At 54.5% G+C, this 21,819-nt stretch overlaps 1 protein-coding gene across 1 annotated transcript; it reads right to left on the bottom strand.

Moving 5' to 3' along the window:
- Positions 1-4,004: 4,004 nt before the first annotated feature.
- On the bottom strand, positions 4,005-20,702 carry FOXRED2 (FAD dependent oxidoreductase domain containing 2). The gene is made up of 8 exons (XM_059402102.1): positions 19,489-20,702; positions 17,758-18,009; positions 17,340-17,609; positions 16,194-16,360; positions 13,756-13,921; positions 12,254-12,495; positions 10,712-10,882; positions 4,005-7,001 (listed from the first exon to the last, which is right to left on the bottom strand). Exons 1-8 carry the CDS (start codon positions 20,034-20,036, stop codon positions 6,757-6,759), a joined length of 2,061 nt encoding a protein of 686 aa, XP_059258085.1. The 5' UTR covers positions 20,037-20,702; the 3' UTR covers positions 4,005-6,756.
- Between the last annotated feature and the right edge of the window lie 1,117 nt (positions 20,703-21,819).

Raw genomic sequence — 21,819 nt, 5'->3', positions numbered from 1 at the left:
CATGGAGTTGGGTGGACACTCAGTGGGTTCTCCAGGGGAAGGCCTGCGGATCACAAACATGCTTGTACTAAGGACCCTTTGCTTCAAGTCCTATAATCCTTCCATAGGCTTCTTTGATTAATTCATGCGCAACAAAGTTGGGATGACTTTGATGCTGGAGGAGTTTCCTTTGATCAAAAATTTGTGTTGGCCCAGTTTAGGTGAAAAATCCCTTTCAAGTGCAGTGTCTGAGTGCAGTGAAATACTGGTTTGTCTTGTTGACTCGCCCACATGTACAAGGGTTAGCAGGCTACTTGGGGTTTTCTGGAGGCAAAGACAGACTTCAGACTCCTTGTTTCCACCAGTTAATTTCAGGCAACCATGGAACAAGTATTGAGTGTATAAAAGTCTTCTTTCCTTTAACTTGCTCGTGCTTCTCTTTCTTTCACTTTTCTTTAAATAATTTATTAGAAAGTATTTACTTATTTAAGTACTCTTTACATCCAACGTGGGGCTCAAACTCAATCCCGAGATCAAGAGTCGTATGCTCTTCCAACTGAGCCAAGGAGCCAACCCACTCTTGTCTTTTAAATTGATCCCTCAGTGTATATACTCTAGATGGTGCGAAACCATAGCTATATTTTACTAAGAGTTTTTCAATGAGTGTGCTTTGCAATTATCTTTGTAATCACTCATTAACAATGAGCCCCTGGGTGGCTCAGTAGGTTAAGTGTCTGACTCTTGATTTTGGCTCAGGTCATGATCTCTGTGCTGGGTGTGGAGCCTGCTTAAGATTCTACCTCTCGGAGTGCCTGGGTGGCTCAGTGGGTTAGGCCGCTGTCTTCAGCTCAGGTCATGATCTCAGGGTCCTGGGATCGAGCCCCGCATCAGGCTCTCTGCTCAGCGGGGAGCCTGCTTCCCCCTCTCTCTCTGCCTGCCTCTCTGCCTACTTGTGATCTCTCTCTCTCTCTGTCAAATAAATAAGAAAAAAAAAAAAAAGATTCTACCTCTCCCTCTGCTCCCCCCCACAAAACCCACCAAAACCAAGAAACAACTGCTAATACAGATGATATACCTGCTTTTACACGGGAACTTTCACGGAAGCCACCTTATAACTCTCCGTGGTGTCTGTCCCTGTTACCTGTTGGTGTGTCACAAGCCATCCCAACACGTAGTGGCTTACGACAAGAATCATCTTCCGCGCAGATGTGAAATTTGGTGGGGATAGCTCATCTCTGCTCTGCATGGGGAGCTCAGCTGGGACTGGAGGATCTCTTTCCAAGACGGCACACCCACATGGCTGCAAGTTCGTTCAGGCTATTAGCTGGTCATGCGCCTCACTTCCTGTCTATACGGGCCTTTCTCCATGGGGTGGCTGTGTTCCCAAGAAGCAGTGAAGTTGCCTGTCGTCTTGGGCCTGTACCCAGAAATCGGTGTGGCATCATTGCTACCATGTTCTTTTGGTCAAAACAGTTCCAGAAGCCACCCTAAGTCAAGGGGAGGGGACACACACCTCACATCTTGATAGAAATTGTCATAACCTTTGCGGCCATCTTTAATGTACTATGGTGCTTCATGGCACAGGCTTCTGGATTCATCCCCTTTTCCTGTTTGACTGATCTGAAACTGAAACAGAGCTGGTGTGAAGGGGCCTTATCTCATATACTTTCATACTTGCTGTATTTCCAAATTACAATGACAGGTTATAACACATGGTGAACATTTCTAGCTAGATAGCATCATCTTTTCTTTCTGGGGGTGAGACTTTTCTGCACCTAACTAATTTATAATGATTTGGAATGACTCGAGAGACTGGTCTGAGATGGTAATATCTCCAAGAGAATGGGGAAAAAAAAAACAGGCGGCAGACTTTTGAAACATTTTGCAATGAGCACGAAACTCGGGGCTCTTTCCAGAAGAGCTGGCAAATCAGTATGCAGAATTGAGAAAGGAGTGAGACAGGATATTCTGCTGGTCTTTTCTTCCCTGCTTAAATACAGCTGTTGTTTTTTATTTCAGGGTTGATGGATTAGTCGTGTGATGTACTTGGATCAAATACTTGGGCGAAAGCCTCTCATCCATTTGCCCGTCAGCTTCCCTTGGTGGCAGATTTACATTCTGTCTGGATGCCAGATTGAATTAAATGCTTCTTCAAATCCTGCAGTCTGACAAAATCTTCTCCCCAGTCAGCACTTTTACTGTATTAAAAAAAATTAGCATCTGCAGGGAAATGATGCGGCCTACAGGTTTCTTTTCCAGGGAAGAATCCAATTTAGCTTTCGGGGCTCATGGTGTAATTGGTCGGAAGACCGAGGATCCTAACTGAGGCTAGAGCCTGGGGGAGGCAGATGCTCCAGATTCCAGAGCTTTCCTCGTCCCATCTGAGTCATCCTGCCCCCACCTGGGTTGCACGGATGTCTGGCTGGTGGAATGGATGAATACTCCTTTTGAGGGTAGGTTTCTGTGCAATCAGCAGTTCAACATTGCCCTGCCACCCGGTGGGGCCACGCACACTTGACTTCCTGTTTCTTAGGTTTGAGAGTTGTGTCCCTTAATTTCTTATTCCCCAATGTTCACAAGAAGGAAACCCACAGGTGATGTGGCTGCATTAATGATTTAATATTTATTTATTTATTAATTAAAAGATTTTATTTATTCATTTGACAGAGATCACAAGTAGGCAGAGAGGCAGGCAGAGAGGGGAGGGGGAAGCAGGCTCCCCGTGGAGCAGCGAGCCCGATGTGGAGCTCGATCCCGAGCTCGATCCCAGGATCCTGGGATCATGACCTGAGCTGAATGCAGGGGCTTAACCCACTGAGCCACCCAGGCGCTCCAATGATTTAATATTTAGAGGAGGGCAGGAAGGAAGTGGATTTTCAAAGCATCTCACCACGGACCTGCTGTGTAATTGTTCTCAGCATAAGAATGGGGAGAACAGGGTAGGAATAGGGGATAGGATTATCTGTCTCTTCAAGTTGTGGTGACAAAGTAAGGCAGGTAAGTTTCTTAAAGCATGTATTGGTTATCTATCGCTGTGTAACAAAACACGCCCCCCAAAGCCCCTGAAATGTAGGGGCTTCCAACAACAGGCATTATCTCCACGTTCTGTGAATCTGGAGTCAGGGAGCGGCTGAGCTGGGTGGGTTCTGGCATGGGGCTGTGTTCAAGGTGGTGGCCAGCCCTGCACCCATCTAAAGGCTGGACTGGAGGACGATCTGCTTCCAGACTTATACACCTGGCTCTTGGCAGGCATTAGTTCCTTGCCACCTGGCCAAGGAGCTCTCCATAGGTGCTTGGACGTCTTTGCAACATGGCCCGCGAAGCGAGAGCGATGAGAGAGAACAGTCTCTGGGCGGATGAATGCTAGTCTCTTCATAACCTAATCATGATAATGACATCCTGTGGCTTCTCCTCCTTTGCCGTTAGTGAATCACTCAGTCCTGCTCTCACCCAGCAGGAGGGGAACGAGGGCCAGCTCTTTGGAGGAGAAGCAGCAGAGAATCTGTGAGCTTCCCTTTCAGGCCATGGCACAGTTCTGGGTACATAGTAAATACTCGGTAAATGATTAGATGTTAGGAGTAATTTAGATAAATTCACTTCTTGGTGATTTACTTTCTAGACAGACTTTAGTGACACCCTCATTTTTATTTGAGGAACAGAAGGAATTTGGGGCTCTACAGTGGATTGGAGATTATGCCGGGGGACCTGTACAACATGAGGACCTCTTTACCTTTACATTTTCTGTCACTGGGAGGGAGGGAAGATTTCTCCAGAGATCTCCTCTGTTGTACTCGGTCAGTCTGAAGACTGCAGCAGAGGAGCGCGCTCCACTTAAAATTCCCTTCCTGCGGGGGTGTGTGTGTGTGTGTGTGTCTACATCTTCCCCCTCAACACTGGGTGTGGTGTCTTCCGGACTTGGGAGAGGGATGAAACCATGGGCGCCACGAGGACCCAGCCAGAGCATGTCCCCTGGGAGGGCTTCCGGCTCCTATCACCCCCAGCAATTTAAATCCCAAAAGCAAAGGTGATTTTTTAAAAAATAAATGTATTTATTTCACTCTACAGTGTAATCACGTATTTGGAGAAAGAAAAATGCCTCCATAAACCTCATAGGACTACTGTTGACATTCTGTGACATGCCTTTCCAGTCTCCCCCATCTGTGGCTCTCCAGCCTTACACAGCTTTAAGTAGTTCACAACTAACTACATTCTTGTCACCTGCTTCTTTTCGATTGGTTTTGGTCACACATGTATGTTTTATGGCATGGCCCTTCCCTATCTCTGGGAGGTTTTGAGAGCCGTGTGGCATTTTATTGGGCGAATGTCCCATCAGTTACTTAAATAGTCTTTTTTTTTTCTCATTAACGCCAATCGGTTGTGTAATAAAGATAATATTTTTGTGTGTTGTATTCTGCTGTCACTGTTTTTACCCATGCTGTTTGCCTTTTAATTTTTATCCTTTTCTTTAAATGGTCACATTACCGACATTAGTTAAGTATGGGAGGGAGGGCGCCTGGCCGGTACGGTCAGTGGAATGTGACACTTGATCTTGGAGTCAGGAGTTCGAGCCCCATGTTGGGTGTAGAGATCAGTTAAAAACAAAACAAAACACAAAATTTCACCTGGAACATTAACTAACTGGAGTTTAAATAAAAACTTAAAAAAAAAAGTATGGGTTGGAAACGTGAAACCTTCTCCTCTGGGGAACTGCCCCATTATTCTGAAGTCGGACAGTCCTTGCTTTCATTGTAACAGTCCCTGGTCCCCTCCAGTTTCCATACGGCTTTTAAAAATTGCTCTGAACTTAATTCTGAAGTATGAAATAGGGATTTGAAGTGAGATTTATTTTCTTTTCCAAATTACTGACCAGTTTTACATGGAGAATACCAGGGAAGGCATCTGATCAGCTGCACCCTGAAGCCAGGTCTTCTGAAACACAGACGAAGCTGGCTGAAATTCTGAGGGCACTGACGATTTGGCAGAGGAGGGAGCAGCAGCCGAGGGGACGCAGGCGTCGGTGAATTGTTTGTTGCAGCACCTTGAACTTTGATTGGGAGAAGGCACTCAGCTGCCTTCAGTAGCTGGTAAGGTGTGATGTGTGTGGCAGGGTCTGAGATATGGGAACAGTCCTAGTGAAAAGATTAAAAAAAAGTCTTGGGAAAGAAAGAGTTGGAGAGGGGCACTGACGGGGCCCAAATCCGGTTTACATATCATCTGTAAGAAACACGGCAGACCCAACGCTCTGGGATCAGGGAGAGATCTTTAGATGTTCCCACGCCTGGGTAAGCTATGCCAACTATTGTCACACGCTTGGGCTGCAGAGTGTCACGGCTCTAACTGCACACGACTGGAGAGAGAGGGATCTGCAGACAGGAGGTGGACCCAGTAGTGGAGGCCAAGAGGAAGTTTCCAGAAAAGGGCTGTGGATCCAGAAAGCCTGCGTCCCTTGAATTCTGCGTGGATGCAGGGACCCAGTAAGAATGGATGAAAAAGCAATCATCTGGGTCCTGGCTTTGAAAAAAATCACCGTGATTATTCTTCTGTATGAATGCTTTCCGTGGCCTGACGGGTGCATATGAAGGGAGCAGATTCCTGGTGGGGAAGAAGAGTGAGGGCTGCTGGGCAACCAGAGAGCAGAGGCCTTGTCGTCACACAGATGCAGTTAGAAACGCCTCCTCGCACACGCTTTGAACCAACAGGTGGAGGGGCGCCTGGGTGGCTCAGTGGGTTAGGCCGCTGCCTTCGGCTCGGGTCATGATCCCAGTGTCCTGGGATCGAGCCCCGCATCGGGCTCTCTGCTCAGCGGGGAGCCTGCTTCCCCTTCTCTCTCTGCCTAACTCTCTGCCTACTTGTGATCTCTGTCAAATAAATAAATAAAATCTTTAAAAAAAAAAAAAAAAGAACCAATAGGTGGAGCCGGTCCCTCCCTTCCAGCATGGGGACAGTTTTACACAACTTGCTCAGGCAGACCAGAGGCCAGGGCGCTGTTTGGGATGTCAGAGGGCAAGGGCAGGGCAAGCGGCAAGTGCCGAGCAGGAGGGGAGAGCAGACAGCACATGTGCTGAAGACAGAAGTCAGGGAGCGCAGTCGTGGGGCGGGCGCCGCTCTGAGTCCTGCTGCTCGGGCAGAAGCCCAGTGAGATAAGGTGGCTCTGCAGGAGCTGTCCCGTCTCTGCCTGGTGACAGCGGGCCTATGATGATAAGCTGGGCTGGCCCCTGCCCCGGGGTTCTGGAAACAGGGATGGGGGTAGGGCGAGGCAGAGTGGTGGGTCCTCAGGGGACCCAGACAGGGATGCCTGGTGGGACCCTGGGAGTCACCTAACTTCTCTGACCTGATCGCTTCATCAGGGGTGACAGTCCCACCTGCCCCAGATGGCTGAGGATGTTTGAAGTGCCTGCCTTGAACCCTTCTGAAGATGAGGACAGCTCAACTGGGGACACAGTCCGCAGGCGGTGGGATCCCAGTTCACCTGATGAGTAGACCAGGAGGAAATGGGACCGCTGGGCACTCATGGGGACAGAACCGAGCCAGCCTGGTGCCCAGTGACAGTTCACTTGCAGACAAGCCTGGCTGTGGAAGGCGGCTCCCACGTGGCCGAGGGTGGCTTTCTCAGGATCCCGTCTCCCAGGTACCCAAGGACCAGACTGGAGGGGAGACCACCGCATGGCCACCCCTCACAGTGACCCTGGTCACCGTGACAGTCTGAGTGTCTCTGGCAACCATGTGTCAGTGGGACGGAGGGGCCAGCTAGGGGCCTGGCTGGGAGCCTCCTGGTGGTCACAGCTCCTCCTTGTTGCTCTCGGGGGGCCGGACAGGGGGCCCCGGGGCCCGGGAGCTACCCAGTGGCCTGCGGGCCCCGTCCTCATGGAGCCTGTCCGCCGTGGTGTAGTCCCGCAGGAGCCCGCTCTCTACTCCGTGCCGCCGGAGGCTCTCGGTCCCCACGAGCCCCTGTGCTCTCAGGTAGCCCTGCTGGCAGAAGGGCGGCAGCTTCTGGTGCGTTAGCGCAAACAGGAAGCAGGATTCTACACAAAAGCAAAAGATGGATGAGTAAGACCGAGAGGTGTGGGGAGAGGTGTGGGGGGAGGGGGGTACTGATGCCCCAGGGCCTCGCCCAGGGCCCTCCACCCCGTGAGCCCGGGAGCTGACTTTGGTGGGGCTCATCCCTCCCTGAAGTTCCAAGGACGGTGCCCGGACATTCTGGAAGAACGAGGCTCTAGATGGAAAGCAAACTACAGAAATGACTCCGCTCCCAAGATCTGGGCCCGGTCCACTGGGAGCTCAGCGACTGTGGAGCAGACCCCCAGCCTTCCCTTCTGGAAGCTGGCCTGGCTGGGGCAGGGAGCTCAGAGCTGCCTGCAAGCCTTCATTCCCTCAGCCATCTCTGGGTTGCAGATATGGTGTGGAAAGCACTGGTGTGAGCCCTGTGCGGGGGTGGCAGAGGGAAGAGAACACTGGGGAACAGTGCAAAGCTGGTGCACGGGTCAAGTCGGCCCTGTCAGGAAACAGCTGTGGGTGCTTATTATTCAGAAATACAAAGAAACCACCAGAAGAGCTAGAAGTACTTCCTTCTGGGACTGAGGGTGGAAGTGAGAAAAAGTCTTTTAGCTGAATGCTTATGTAACTCTGATTTAAAAAAAAAAAAAAAAACAGAAAAGAGGGCCGCCCGGGTGGCTCAGTCGTTAAGCATCCGCCTTTGGCTCAGGTCATGCTCTCAGGGTCCTGGGATTGAGCCCCTCGGGCTCTCTGCTCAGCGGGAAGCCTGCTTCTCTCTCTCCTACTCCGCCTGCTTGTGTTCCCTCTCTCACTGTCTCTCTCTCTCTGTGTCAAATAAATAAAGTCTTAAAACAACAGAAAAGATGAATCAGATAAGGGACTCGGTCTTCTCGGGGATTTAGAGACAGGATGGGAAGGAGCGCACATCCAAAAACTGTCTTGAGCCTTTGATCTCAAGAAACTTGGGCATGTAACAAAGGATGTTGTGAGGCCCACATGGGTGAACAGGCTCTAAGGGGCCACACGGACGGCACTTCCGACCTCAGTTCTGACTTCCGGTCCAGATGGCCCCTGGCAACACAGGGCATGACCGTCCTCCCCGAGCAGGGAGGACCGTGGTGCAGGGGGAGGCTGGGAGAGTGGCAGAAAGGGGGGCTTTGGGCAAGCACCACCTTCTGATGACATAGGTCACCCCTTCTTCAGGGCCCCGGGGTGGGGCAGGGAGGGGGCAGAGAAGCCCAGCAGAATCCAGGGCCAGAGCTAGCGGCCGCACATCAACCAAGGGAATGGACAGCTGCGCCCTCTGCCAGTGGGCCCCGAGGTCTGGATGATGTACTTGAGGCAGCCATAACCCAGGGTGGGACATGCTCCCTCAGGGGCATGGCCATCTTTGAGTAATCCTGAAACCTTGAGAAACAGGCAGCCATTTTGTAGTGGAGAGTTCTAGATCTGCCTCCCGTCATTTCCCGGGCGAGCACGAAGGCAGGTGATGGTCTGCAGAAGGCCAGCACTTGGAAGTTGCTTAGCCCTGTGCTTTGAATGACTTCTGTGCATCTACACATATTTAGACGATCAGCCTGCACTGCTGTTTTAAGCCAGCTCTCTCAGTGTATACATCTTGATTTTGAGGTTGGCGGACGATGTCGCCTGGGGCTGAAACAAGGACACATGCCCTCTGACCTGCAGGCCAGACAGACACTGATCATCTCATACCTGATTTATTTGAATAGTACCTGACATACAACTGGTGTTCAACACGTTTGCTGAACAGAAAAGGGCAGATATTCTAGGCATTCAGAGGGTTTTAAAAAAGACCGAAACTGGGCCTGTTTCTGTCACTTCTCCCTCCGGGTCCTCAGACTTCTGTCGGAGCTACCTTCCAGTTCACCGATTCTCTCTTCATCTCTGTCTAATGTGCTACTTTATCTTTAGGTTGAGTTTTCATTTTTTTACGTTTATTTACTTGCTTTTGAGAAAGTGAGCTTGTGAGCAGGGGAGAGGAATGGAGGGGGAGAGAGAATCCTAAGCAGACTGCCTGCTGAGCACAGAGCCTTGACACAGGGCTCAATCCCAGGACCCTGAGAGCATGACCTGAGCTGAAATCACAAGTCAGATGCTTAACTGGTTGAGCCCTCCAGGTGCTCCTAGGTTGTTTCCAGTTATATATTTTTTCATTTCTACAAGTTTTATTTGGTTCTTCCTGAATGCTGCCCAATTACATCTTTGATAATCTATTTTCTCATTTCTTTACATATTTTAGGCAGACTTTGTATCCTCTATTTTTAACTATTCCAATTCCCGTAGTCTTTTTGGTTTGATCCAGAAGTTTTTTTTTTTTTTTTTCCTGCTGACACTCCCTCACAGAGGTTTGTGTCCTTATGTGTTAAGTGCTTTTTGCTTGGGGGTTGGGGGTGGGTTCAACTTACCTGGAAGTTTATCTGTGGAAACTTTTTGAGCTCTAATTTTTTCTTTTTTTTATTTATTTATTCAAGAGAGAGAGAGGGAGAGAATGGGGCCAGGGGGAGAAGAAGAGAGGGAGGGACAAGCAGATTCCATGCTGAGTGTGAAGCCCAACTCGGGGCTCGATCCCAGGACCCTAAGTCATGATCTGAGCTGAAACCAAGATTTGGTCGCTTAACTGACTGAGCCACCTAGGCTCACCGAGCCCTAGTTTTCTTTTATGTATATATGTACTTCTCCAGTTTTATTTATTTTTTTAAAAGATTTTATTATTTATCTGAGAGACAGTGCACGTGAATGTATGTGTGTGCACACGAAGGGGAGGGGGCAGAGGCAGAGGGAGAAGCAGGCTCCCCACTGAACAAGGAGCCTGACTCGGGCCTTGATCCCAGGGCCCTGGGATTTTGACCTGAGCCAAAGGTAGACGTTTAACTGACTAAGCCAGCCAGGTGCCCCCTCCTTTCTCTAGTTTTAAAGTTTGTTTCTTGGGGCGCCTGAGTGGCTCAGTGGGTTCAAGCCTCTGCTTTTGGCTCAGGTCATGATCCCAGAGTCCTGGGATCGAGCCCCGCATCAGGCTCTCTATTCAGTGGCAAGCCTGCTTCCTCCTCTCTCTCTGCCTGCCTCTCTGCCTACTTGTGATCTCTGTCTGTCAAAAAAATAAAATCTTTAAAAAAAAAAGATAAAGTTTGTTTCTTCACAGAAGACTTGCATTTCCTTCTGTGATTTTTACACCATGAGGACAGTGTGAAGTTTGGCCCCAAACTCACATGGGGGAGGCTTAGTGGTTAGAAATTCTCAGGAGGAGATTGTCCCTTTTCTACCCAGAACCAAAAAGCCCGAGTCTCCACCATCTCCCTCTTGAGAGTGTGTTGTGCCTCTTTGAGCCACTGAGATCTGAGCTTCGGTGAAGGACTCTGAACAGACCTCCCTCCCTCCCTGCCCCAGCCTCACCTTCCCGCCCCCAAGCACGGCTCGGTGACCCAGGCTCTTGGCTCCTGCTGATGGCTGGCAGCTATCCCACGTCCAGCAGGGGCTTTATGGTGTTCTCAGAGCTCCCTTTTCTCCCCCTGCCAGTTCTTTAAGAAATGAATTCTACTCAGCAACTTCAGGTCTGCTGGACTGGTAAGGGTCTCTCTGAACACCTCTACCTCGTGGATAACAGAATTCTCAGGTGTGGGTTCTGGTTATGAATCCTGAAAACTCCGCAGGGCACGGATTGATCAGGTCTTTTTTTGACCTCCTGCTCAGTCCCTTTGGTCCTTCTAGGAACTTAGGTTACCTGCATAGAAGCTTCGCAAATCGGTGTCCAAACAGTTCTCCAGGAAGCGCCTCAGAGGCAGGATATGCCCCACCGGGGCGGTCCAGTCGGTCAAGAAATCTTCCACGACATGGTGGATGGCCGTGGGCCGAGGCAGGGCCCAGCCGGCAGGGCGGAACCTCACCTCCTGTTCTGTGGGGCAGAGAGGGGGAGTTGTGTCAGAGCCTGGAGGCTGGGCTTCCCATCCCGGAGATGACAATGTGGTTCCCACACGTCCCAGGTGCTTCCCTCGCTCCCTCGTGCTCGGCTTTCCCGACACACTGTGCTGGGCAGCTGCTGGCCTGTCCCACAGCCATCGCTGTGTGTGCAAGGCTGGCATGAGGAAGAGACTAGATCTGTTCCTTGTGGTGTCAGAAAGCAGAACCAAGACTAATGACTCGCGCCCGGGGATTTCTAAGGCACACGTGGACTGAGGTTCTTTGTGACCGCTTCCGAACAGCGCTTTCTGGGACACGACTCAGAGGCCCTGCCTCGAAAGGGGCCCGAGGGCTCACCTAGGCCAGCTTTGTGCCTGGTGTGGGGACCCTCCCGTGGCATCCCAGGCAGGTGGCCATTAAGCCAGGACTCAACCACCCTTGTACTGGGAAACTTGACTCTAGGGGTAACCCGTTCCACTGTGACAGCTCTGATTAGTAGCTACTCCCAATTCTGACAAGAACCCCGAGTTCCTGTCACTTCTACCTGCTGATACCACCTATGTCTGTTTTTAGGGCATCTTCTTCCAAGGGACAGCTCTTCAGTTTCTGAAGCAGGAGTGGTGTCCCCGGGGGTGAGGAGGGGGTGGTTCACCTACTGGTAGCTACTCTTCCGGGTACCATGCTGGTGTGCTGTGCTTCTTTTGGGGAAGATTTTATTTATCTTTTAAATAATCTCTACCCCCAAAGTGGGGCTGGAACTCACAACCTAAGATCAAGAATCATGCCCCACCACCTGAGCCGGCCAGGCGCCCCGCATTCTGTGTTCTTCATCTCATTTTTCCTCACACAATCCTGCTGTTATCCCCACTTTCCAAATGAGGAAGCGGAGGCTCGGAGAGTTCCAGGAATGGTCCCAGGCCACACAGCAAGGAAAGCACGGCCCGAGAACACTGCCCAGCTTTTCTGTGCTTTTCAGGCTACCGGCCTGTGGTAACTACCTCCAGGGCCTTTCCCCGGTCCCTCTGAGAGTCCGTCTCTGGGTCCCCTCTCCCTCCACATTCACCCCTCCTTCGGACACACACAGCAAGGCTGTCCCTCTTGCTGGTGTGGTGCCTGGAGGGGGTCACGACACTCCATGTGTGGCCTGCCCCGGTCATGGTATGCGCCTGAACCTGGGAACACTGTTTCTTATTCCCAGACCTTCTGCCCCACTGGGTTTCTGGGTGAAGTCCCCCAGTGTCCTCTGCCAGCCGGGAGAAGTTGTGTGACAGGTGACAGGTGTGACAGGAGAGAGACCTGGGGTCCGAGCAGCGCCCAGCTCCCGGAAGGAAGCCTGCGCTCGGGGAAGAGCAGCGCCCCGGCTCACCGGTGGGAAGATGCCTGTAGTAGTAGACGACGGGATGGAGGAAGTTAGACTGCCAGGCGTCTTCCGTGTGCCCCACAGACCGGTCATAAAAGAAGACGTCCTTGTCGGGCCCAGAGAAGTTTCTGCCGTACTCCATGTTGACGACGAACAGCCCGTGCCTGGCCTTCCTTCCCGTGATGGTCTCCAGCTGGGCCAGCATCTGCACGGGGAACTCCTCCAGGTACTCAAATGCCATGGCGTTCCTGGGGACAATGGCAGCGCAGGAGGGCCAGACCCTCAGTGCCGTGACAGAGCTGAGGAGCATGTGCGTGCATGTCCCTTGTACAGTGTACAGCCGCTGGTCATCCCCACGCACCTCACTTTACCATTTCCGTCACAGCTGAGCCTTGGCTTACACTGGGACAGATTCTAGAAAACTCCGAGCAACCTGAAATGTATCTGGGGAGTGGGTGACCCAGGCTGACAGAACAGTAACAGGGAAGCCCTGGGAGGGAGCGACTGCCGTGGTGTCTTCCAGGGACAGGAAGAAGGCCGATGTGGCTGGAGTGGCCTCGGGCGGAGGGGCAGGAGAGGGGCTTGGGGGCAGGTCGAGGAGGGCTCGTGTGTGTTCTGACGGCCCCCTGGCCCCTGGAGAGTACTGAGCAGAGCTGACTATGTGTGACTTGTGTTTTGAGAGGACCGCCAGGCTGCTGTGCGGAAAGCAGGCCGTGGGCCAAGGTGGGAGACTGTGGTTAGTTCAAGCGACAGACGCTGGGCCTCTGGACCAAGGCGGCGGTCCTGGGACTGGGGAAAGGCGGTCATATTCTTGATGTAATTTGAAAGTTTTATGTTTATGGGGAGTCTGAAGGTGGAGAATGGGAATGGAAGAGAGGAGACAGGGGGATGGATACCTTGCGCTCATCACTGTGAAATCCTTGTGTGTCCCTGAACTTGGGGCATGTGGCCCTCCCTGGCTTTGGGTCAGGCTGCTTCCCCTCTGACTGAGGGATCGCCCCTGCTTCTCACCTGCCACCTGTCCTCGGAGCACCCTCACCCACAGCCCCTCTCCCTCCCTGCTCTGCTGGTGTCACCTGTGATCTGCCACCTGTCACTTCACTGATAAGGAGCCCAGCCGGTCCCCGCCCGAGGGAGCCCGCCGATCCACACCAGGGGTTCACATCACTTTGGTTTACTGCTTGTCCACCTGGGGCCAACTGTGACCTCCCAGTGGCTTTTACTTCTGCCCACCAGGTGTGATTACCCCCACTGTGCGGGTGAGAGAAAGGCTCAGAGAGGCTACGTGACTTGGTCCAGGTCACACAGTTCGAAAGTGGCAGAGCTACAACGCACATCTAGGGCTGTCTGTCTACCTGTGTCGATTTCCCTGATGTTCTCCCCTAGAATCGATCTACCCTGTCTCCCCGCAGGCTTCATCCGAGAGGGAGCCCCGGGGCCCCTCCACACCTGGAACAGGCAGAGAAGAGCTAGGACAGGGTGAAGAACGGTGAAGCCGGGTTACTCACTCCTTCAGCAGGATGACGTCGGCCAGCACACTGAACATCTGGTAGAGCCCAGAAGCCTCGTTCACGCGCCGGACGATGGCGCTGGTCAGCTGTGAGGTGGGGAGCTCGGTGGACGGCCAGGCGACGCCGTGGTGGCGGTGCTCCAGCAGGCGGTGCACAGCACGCACTGGGAAGGCCAGAGGGAGGGAAGGCATGACGCAGGACGCCCTTAAGATCTGCTCCTTCACCGCCTGATGCCTGTTCAGTCCCCACGGACTTCTTGGAACTCAAGACACACTTGCACACGTGGCACAAGAGGAGGCCTTTGGAGCGGGGTCAGTGGAGGCTTCCTACACTATGGGCCAGACAGATAGTGTTTGGGGCTCTGCTGCCTAATCGGTCAGGCTCCCCAGTTGCTTCCGGTGTGAAAGCAGCCCTGATGGTAGCTGGAAGGATGGGCGTGGCAGGCTCGGGCTCCCGGCCCCCCGCGCCCCCCGCGCCCCCCCTCCCAGCTGCTCTGCGAGCCCCAGACCCTGTGCCGGCCTCTCACCGGGCTCCCCTGGCCCCAGTTCCCCTTCCTCCCGGGCCCCAGCTGGAGACCCTTTCAGCGTCCCCTCTCCTTCACTGCCTAACTCCAAACTGTCACAAAGACAGACTCCTGTAAGGGCAGGAAAGCGACAGCTGTCCCTCTGCACAGAGTTGAGGACGGACACAGCGAGTGGAGTCTGGGGACAGGCTCCTGATGAAAGGGCGACCATCCTGAGAGAGCCTGACCATTCTGAGAAGCAGGCGAGGGACCAGCCTGGGAAGGCGAGCTGGCCGGGGCCTGGCAAAGCTCGGCATGGCACCCCGAGGAGCTGGAGCGGTCCCGGGGGAGACGGGGAGCGTGGAGAGAGGCTTAAGCTATAAACAGAGAAAAGGGAAAATTTAAGAAACAGGTGTTTTGGCAGGGACCATGTAGCTGGATAGGAAGCCAGAGAAACCTCTGGCAGTGGGAAGACCCGTCAGGAGAGACAAACATGCCCGGGTCAGGAGAGGGAGGCGGGCGGGCTGACAGATACAGCGTGGGGACGGACGGGCTGGGGGTCGGGAGTAATCGTCCACATGGTTACGGTCTGTGCCCTTCCTAGTTGGCTTTCCTCTGCCTTACTGGCTGCTTCTGGTCTCCCCAGGGACCGGCTTCTCAGGCTGGGGCAGGATGAGCGGGATGTGCACAGCCGCACGGGCCCTCCCCCCGCAGGGCCCTCCGCTCCGAGTAGTGACCACACAGCGGTCGGCGCCTGAACACCCAGGACTGTCGCCCACGTGCCCGAAGCTCAGTGGTTGGCTGCGAGCTTGAGGGTCAGGCAACATGCGTGGATTCACATCACCCGTCTGCCATCCACCGGCTGGGGGACTTGGGGGAAGTTACTTAAGCTCTCTGTGCCCGAGTTTCCTTATCGGGAAGTGGTGCAGAAACAACAGGCCCTGCCTCACGGAGCTGCCGTGAGGATCCGGTCTTGGAGCTGAAGAAAGATCGGGGCGCCAGAAGGAAGCAGGGCAGCCGGGGTAGAATCTGCCAGGACAGCAGGTGCAGGGAGGGGAACACTGATGAGGATTTCTTAGAGGGGAGACACAGCTAAAGGGACAGACACGTCCATTCCAGGGCTGTGTGTATTTGATCTGTGGATGTCCTGGCTTACAGACGGGTAACACCCTCTCTCTGGTTTCCTTCTCTGACCACACACGGACATAAAATACATCATCTGGAAAATCAAACACGGCTCTTTTCCCCTGCCAAACTGGAAGGACAGTAAAATGCAAACACGAGTATAAAGCCAATGGGAGTCATCGAATTGAACACAGAGACGCGGGGACGCAGGACGGAGGACCCTTCTGGCGTTTGTGGCAAAATCAAACCAGGCCCGTGTAACAGGCGCCCACCATCAGCCTGTCTGGCACGCAGAGCGTTTATACCCTCAGAACTGACATCAACCAACCTGCAGTTTTTACTGGGATTTGTGGCTACCCAAAGCATCTGTGCATGATGCTTTGTAGCTCCAAGGTCCCCAGATATCGTCTTAGTTCTTACGACAGCCCCGCGAGGGCCGAGAGTTCACTTCTATGCCTCCGACGCCACCGCATCCAAAAGAGGCTCCCGGAGAGGTCACGAAGGCTCACCTCTCAGCCCGCCCTGCTGGGGAGGGACCCCCACGACCCCTCTTCAGGCTCTGCCTCCTTGGCAATGCCTGCTGCTCGACTGGCACAGGACTAGGGCAAGCCACACGCCTCGCCCACATGGCCCGGCTCTCACACCTTCTCTGATGCTTCTCAAGATCTATCCTCAGCCCATGAGACCTGCGGCCCTCCGTCCCAGACAGGGATCTTAAGATGAATGACTACCGACAAGCACTTCTGGGAAGGCTGCTGTGAATCGGTCTGTTTACGAGCCCCGGGGATGGTTCTCTCCGCTGGCTCACCTGTGTAGCGGAAACCATGGATGAAGCCCCCCGCAGACTTGCGGTAATCCACGGAGTGGCTGGCGGTGCCCAGCACGAAGAGACCCCGGCTTCCTTTGGACTCATAACTGGCTTTGATCAGTGGGTACTTCTTGCTGAACTTGCCCCCGGAAGACAGTCTGAGGGACCTGTGAGCCGAAAGGGTTTTTTGTAAAAATCACTGCTATGTACAAAACACCGCCATGTACACTGCTGTGTATGAGTGTACTGTGTGCTCGGCACCGAACTCAGCGCAGAGGCTTCATACTGCTTGTTGTGTTGAAACCACACCAGGCCCCTAGGAGCTGGGTATGATGATCTCTGTTTGACAGAGGGAGTCCCTGAGGCTCAGCTTGAAGATGTGGTGAGTCAGGGACAGATTCAAGCCGGACTCAAGGCTAGGCTCTGGGCTCCAGCGGGGTCCTGGGGGACATGCTGGGATGGGGGGTCCGCTTCAGGCCCTCCAGTTTCTCCACATCTGCCAACACCTTGGCCAGAGGAAAGGGAGACACACTGGACGGAGTCTTTGATACCGAGCTTTGCCAAGGTCCTGGGGCAGCAACGTGTCAAGCAAAGCGGTTGAAAACAATTATAAGTGAACTTGGTGTCTTACCATTTTATGAAGCCTATAGGATATACCAAGTACTTTCCCATGTTATTCCTCACAGCAGCCCTGTGAGAGAGAACTATGCTCTCCGTTTTAGTGATGAAGAAAGTGGGCATAGTCTGGTTAAGTGACTTTCCCAGAGCCCGCAGATTTGCTCTGCAGAGAATCTCAGATCGACCTCGGAGCCTGTGTCCTTAGCTGCTATGCGACCGCGGCCTCTCAGCAAGTTCCCCTTCTTTATTCGGCCCGAGCTCCCTTTCCCGTCTGTCTGGTGGAAGATCCCAGCGCAGAGGAAGGCCCCTGTGGCTGCTGCTCTGGGATGGAGGGCCTCTGGGCCGCCTGTCCTTGTCAGCACAGCAGGCGCCCACCCTGGGTGGGGGACCAGCAGCATCCATGTCCACCCTGATGGCGCCATCCCGAGAGCCCTGCCGCCGGCCCAGGGGATGGGGACTCTCTGCCCCCTGGGGAGGTGTCAGAAGGGGTTCGCGAGGAGACCCCAGCTCCCCCCTGTGTGGACTCACTTGTTGAAAATAGAGAAGTCGAAGTTCCAGCCCAGGCAGCGGATGACCCGGTCATAGGCCACGCGCATGGCAAAGTTGTCATTGTCGTCCTGGGGGAGGGTGACGGCGTCGGCGTCGGCACTCGGGTTGCCTTCCTCCAGGAAGAACTTTAGGGTGACGTGGAACTTGCCCTCGCGGTCCTTCACGATGGCCAGATCCGTCAGGTCGGACTCGAGCAACCCGTCCAAGGACTTCAGCTGGTAGGTGTCCAGCAGGCCATTGTTGATGGCCCTGGGGCCCGAGGGGAACACCAGGAGAGAGAAAGGAGTCTGAACGGGGCGCGAGGAGACTCAGAGGAAGGGGTGCTTGTTCCGGTGGGGTCAGGAATGGCTTTGGAGGGGGCTGGCGGAACGGATTCCACGAGCAGCTCGCAGCGTACCTGAGGTCTCCCACGTAGTGGGTGGCCCACGACAGCCGGACCCGGGAGCGGCTCAGCATGTGGATAAAGTTGGTGACACCCAAGATGTTCTCCGCCGTCTCAAAGGCAGAGTTCCCACGCCCCAGGATCAGCACATTCTGACCCTCGAAGTCCTCGGGGTCCACGGACACAGACTCGTACCCCTCCACGTACTCGGAGCCTGGGAAGTCAACCTGGTTGGGGACCGACAAACCGGTGGCCACGAGAAGCACGCTGCAGGGAGGGGACAGACGGAAGACCCCGACGTGAAAATGACTCCCTGCACGTGCCACCTGGCTACCCCGCCTTCCCCAGGCTGCCGGCTCCTAAAAAAGCCAGAGAAGCTCCGTTCATTCATCCGTTTACTGACCTATCCCAGAATATCCGACAGACTTTTCCCCCTTGCCCCTCCCAGGCCCACTCCAGTGGACGGTCTCCTTTCCCACGCCCTGGGATGATGCCAAACATGAGGATTAATCCAACTCTCTGAGAAGGGAACACAAGAAATTAAGTAATTCCCCTAATGTTGAACACAGCAGGCAGCCCAAGTGTCTCCCTCATTGTTGAAAATGACTCTTCCCTTTTTCTTTGGTCCACTTTCCCTTTTCTGATGGCTGGGCCAATGCAGGAGACTGCCGAGCAGGAATTCTGTCCCAGGCCCCTACCGAGTGTTTTGTGCATCACCTCACTGCCTAAAGCAGCCCTGAGTTGGTGTTCTTTGGCTTTCCAGGTGAGGGGACACAGGCCCTAGAGGCCTATGGCCTCCCAAGTTCCTACAATAGCCAAGTCAGAATGTGAAACCAGATCAGCCCGACTGATTCATGCTGGAGGGCGTTACAGTCCTGGGCAGGGATGCATTGAGATTTGATTACAGGTGGTTTTGAAAACAGAACCGGAGGGCTTATAGAAGACACCGCAGCCCTTGTGGCTCCTTGTTTTGCGACCCCTGCCCACCCAGCTCAGATCTGACTCCCCTAGGCGGTTGTCTGGCGGGCTAAAATGCAAGGGTCCCAGGCTGGCACGGCCCTTCTTTCCTGGGCTGTAACAAGCAAAGGACAAGGCTGGGCCTCCGGCGAAGGGCGTTGAGAAGATGACCTCCCGGCACTACCTGGGACCCAAGTGGCAGCCCCATAGCCTGGGCGGGAGAGGCAGCCTGGTGTAACAGAAAAAGTACAGGCTCCGGGGTGAGGAAGATGGGCTCAGACTGTGTGACACAGCACCAGTGACTCAACTTCTCCCGCCCGAGCTCTTCATCTGTAACTCGAGGATCAGTGAACTGCCCCCAGGGTCATTGTGAGGAGGGAATCCGGGCAGTACAGTGTGTGACTTGGAGTTTGGGTTGTCTACAAAGTGTTAAGCTTTCTCCCAAGCCAAAGCAAGCTAAAACTGAACGCCCGCCGGCAGCTCTGCCTGTGGGGCCTCCTGCTCTAGTTCAGTCTGAAATTCCACTGAGCCTGTCTAACACCTGCTGGACATCTCCCCCAGCATGTCTCTGGAGGAACACTAGTTCTAGGAGATGTTCCTCAGGAAGGACTTTTGGGACATAACCTAGACGATGCTGAGTACCCGATGCTGGTGTCACAGTGAACGTGACAGATGGATAAAATATTAAAGAAAAGAAAAAAGAAAGTAAAGATCTTATTCTCTCATTTCTTCCACATCTCCTGCTGACCAAGGGGTGCCAGCAGGTGGGCTCCGGGAGGCGTTCCTTACCTGCACTGGTGTGTGTGACCCATCTGGTCGGTCAGGATGAAGTAATGGCCGTTCCAGGCCTGCCGGGCCTTGTGCAGAGTGACGTGAGTAATGGTCGTGTTGTACAGCACGTGGAGCCCCAGGCGCTGGGCAAAGTCGCCCAGGTAGCGCACCATGTCTCCCGCGTCGGGGAAGTAAGCGCGGGAGTAGTGTCTGAAGAGCAGCCGGGGGTCGTGGCTGAGCAGAGAGTTCCAGTCGTGGCGCAAGTTGAACTCCGCATTGGCCTTGCCCGTGTGCCTCTTGTTGATGCTGATGAGCTGGCGGTGGCGCGGGTAGCGCGTGAAGAAGCTGCCGGGCCGTGGGGCGCGCTCGAACACCGCATAGTCTCGCCCGGCCCGCTGCAGGAAGTAGGCCATCTGCAGGCCCGCGGGCCCGGCACCCAGGACGCAGTAGTCCCGGGACGGGGGTACCGAGGTCTGGGCTGAGCGCAGGCACAGAGCCAGGTGCAGGGCCCAGGTCAGGAGCAGCCCCGGCGGGCCCCACAGCCGGGCTGCGGCCCAGAGGTCCATCCTGTGGCAGCCCACGGCTGTGAGGTCTCGCACCCCGGATGGCCCCTCGAGGCCCGGGTAGATGGGCGAGGGGCAGGGGCTCGCCTGGGCGCTCACCGCAATCGGAGGTCGAGCCAGGACTGGAGCCCCAGGCCCTCTAAGCTCATCTGCCAGCCTCCATCCTCTCAAGCTCGGATCTAGGGCTCCCCCCAGGAAATCTGAACGCCTCCGTCTCCTCCAGGGCCTTGGTTCCCAGAAGCGCCACCCCCTTTCTTATTGCCCTGGTGGTATGAGGGTGGGTGTTCCCCCATTCTTCCCCTAATTTGAGGGGTGCCCGACAGCCTTCCCGAGCCCTCCCCAGCTCAGACCGTAGAAACAGGTCTCTTGGGCTACGTCCCCGCCCTCGAGACCGAAGGAGGTGTGGCCTGCGGGGCCCCGCCCCTTCCGGGTGCCCTGCGCGCCGGACTCCTCGATCGCGTGACAGTGCTGGCCCAGCACACCTGCCGCCACGCGACGCAAGGCCACACTCTTGCCGGCGCAGCTCTCCCCGAGGCCTCTCTCCGAGCGTGCGCGGTGCCCACGCCTGCAGCGCCTGCCTCTCCGCACGGACCGCGGACCTCCCTGCCGCACGGGCGACAGCCAGCAGTCGACTGAGGCCGCGCTCGGCCTGAAGGCACCCCGGCGACCCCGCCCCTCCCGCCCGGCCAATGGCAGGGGGCGGGGTCACGTGCGCGGCGCGCGGCACGCCGGGAGGGGCGGGGCGGGCACTGGCTCCCGGGGGCGCGGGGCAAAGCGCGCACGTGCTGCCTGCAGGCTGGGAGCTGGGGGGCTGGTACCGCTGGGGCGCAGGGCTCTTGTGTTAAAAATGTGCCTCTCCAGGTGCAGGGGAGGCGCGGGAGCTGATGGCTTTTGGAGATAAACCTATTCTTTTTTTTTTTTTTTTAAAGATTTTTATTTATTTTATTTGACAGAGATCACAAGTAGGCAGAGAGGCAGGCAGAGAGAGAGAGGGGGAAGCCGGCTCCCCGCTGAGCAGAGAGCCCGATGCGGGACTCGATCCCAGGACCCTGAGATCATGACCTGAGCCGAAGGCAGCGGCTTAACCCACTGGGCCACCCAGGCGCCCCGAGATAAACCTAGTTCTTAACACTCCATCGTTAATGTAGCCGGACACTTGTTGGTTACCCAGTTTTGGGGGGACTGGAAACCAGGTCGAAGTCGGGACAGGAAAAACAGGTGTTTGCCACAGTGATTCAGTCTGTTATTTGCTCAGTAACATGCACGACTGGCTGGTTGTCCCACCAACCAGGAGAGGTAGGCAATTGTTTCTCATATTCTGTAGTCACTGGCCAAATGGAGGTTTAGCTGTGATTTGCCTGAGGGACCAAACGGTTAAGTGGAACCTGGAATTAATCCCCCGTCTCCCTTACACCAAATTATGAGGTCTCTCCAAGAAGTTTTTTTGTCACGTTTTCATTCTTGGTAATGTAAACAAAGTGGCCCGTGGTATGCCAGTGTAGACACAAACCGGCTGCGAATGCACAGCAATGGGTGTGACTGCAGGGGAGGGAACAGGAAGGGCGGGAGATGATCCTGAGCCACTGCTCAGGTGAACTGGATAATCAAGGCTGGCTTTGCACAGGGGGAACGTGGATCCCGCTTCAGATTTACAGGGGCATAACATATGTCCTTTTCTGAGAGGTACAGGAACCTTGGAGGGGCATTAAGGCTGTGTTCTCATGGAAAGGCAGCCATGCCTGGTATGGAGAGCACTCCATGATCTAACTTTGCATGGCTGGAGCTT

This window comes from Mustela nigripes, chromosome 6 (genome assembly GCF_022355385.1).
Source record: "Mustela nigripes isolate SB6536 chromosome 6, MUSNIG.SB6536, whole genome shotgun sequence".
NCBI lineage: Eukaryota > Metazoa > Chordata > Mammalia > Carnivora > Mustelidae > Mustela > Mustela nigripes.
This window is presented reverse-complemented; position numbering and strand designations above follow the sequence as displayed.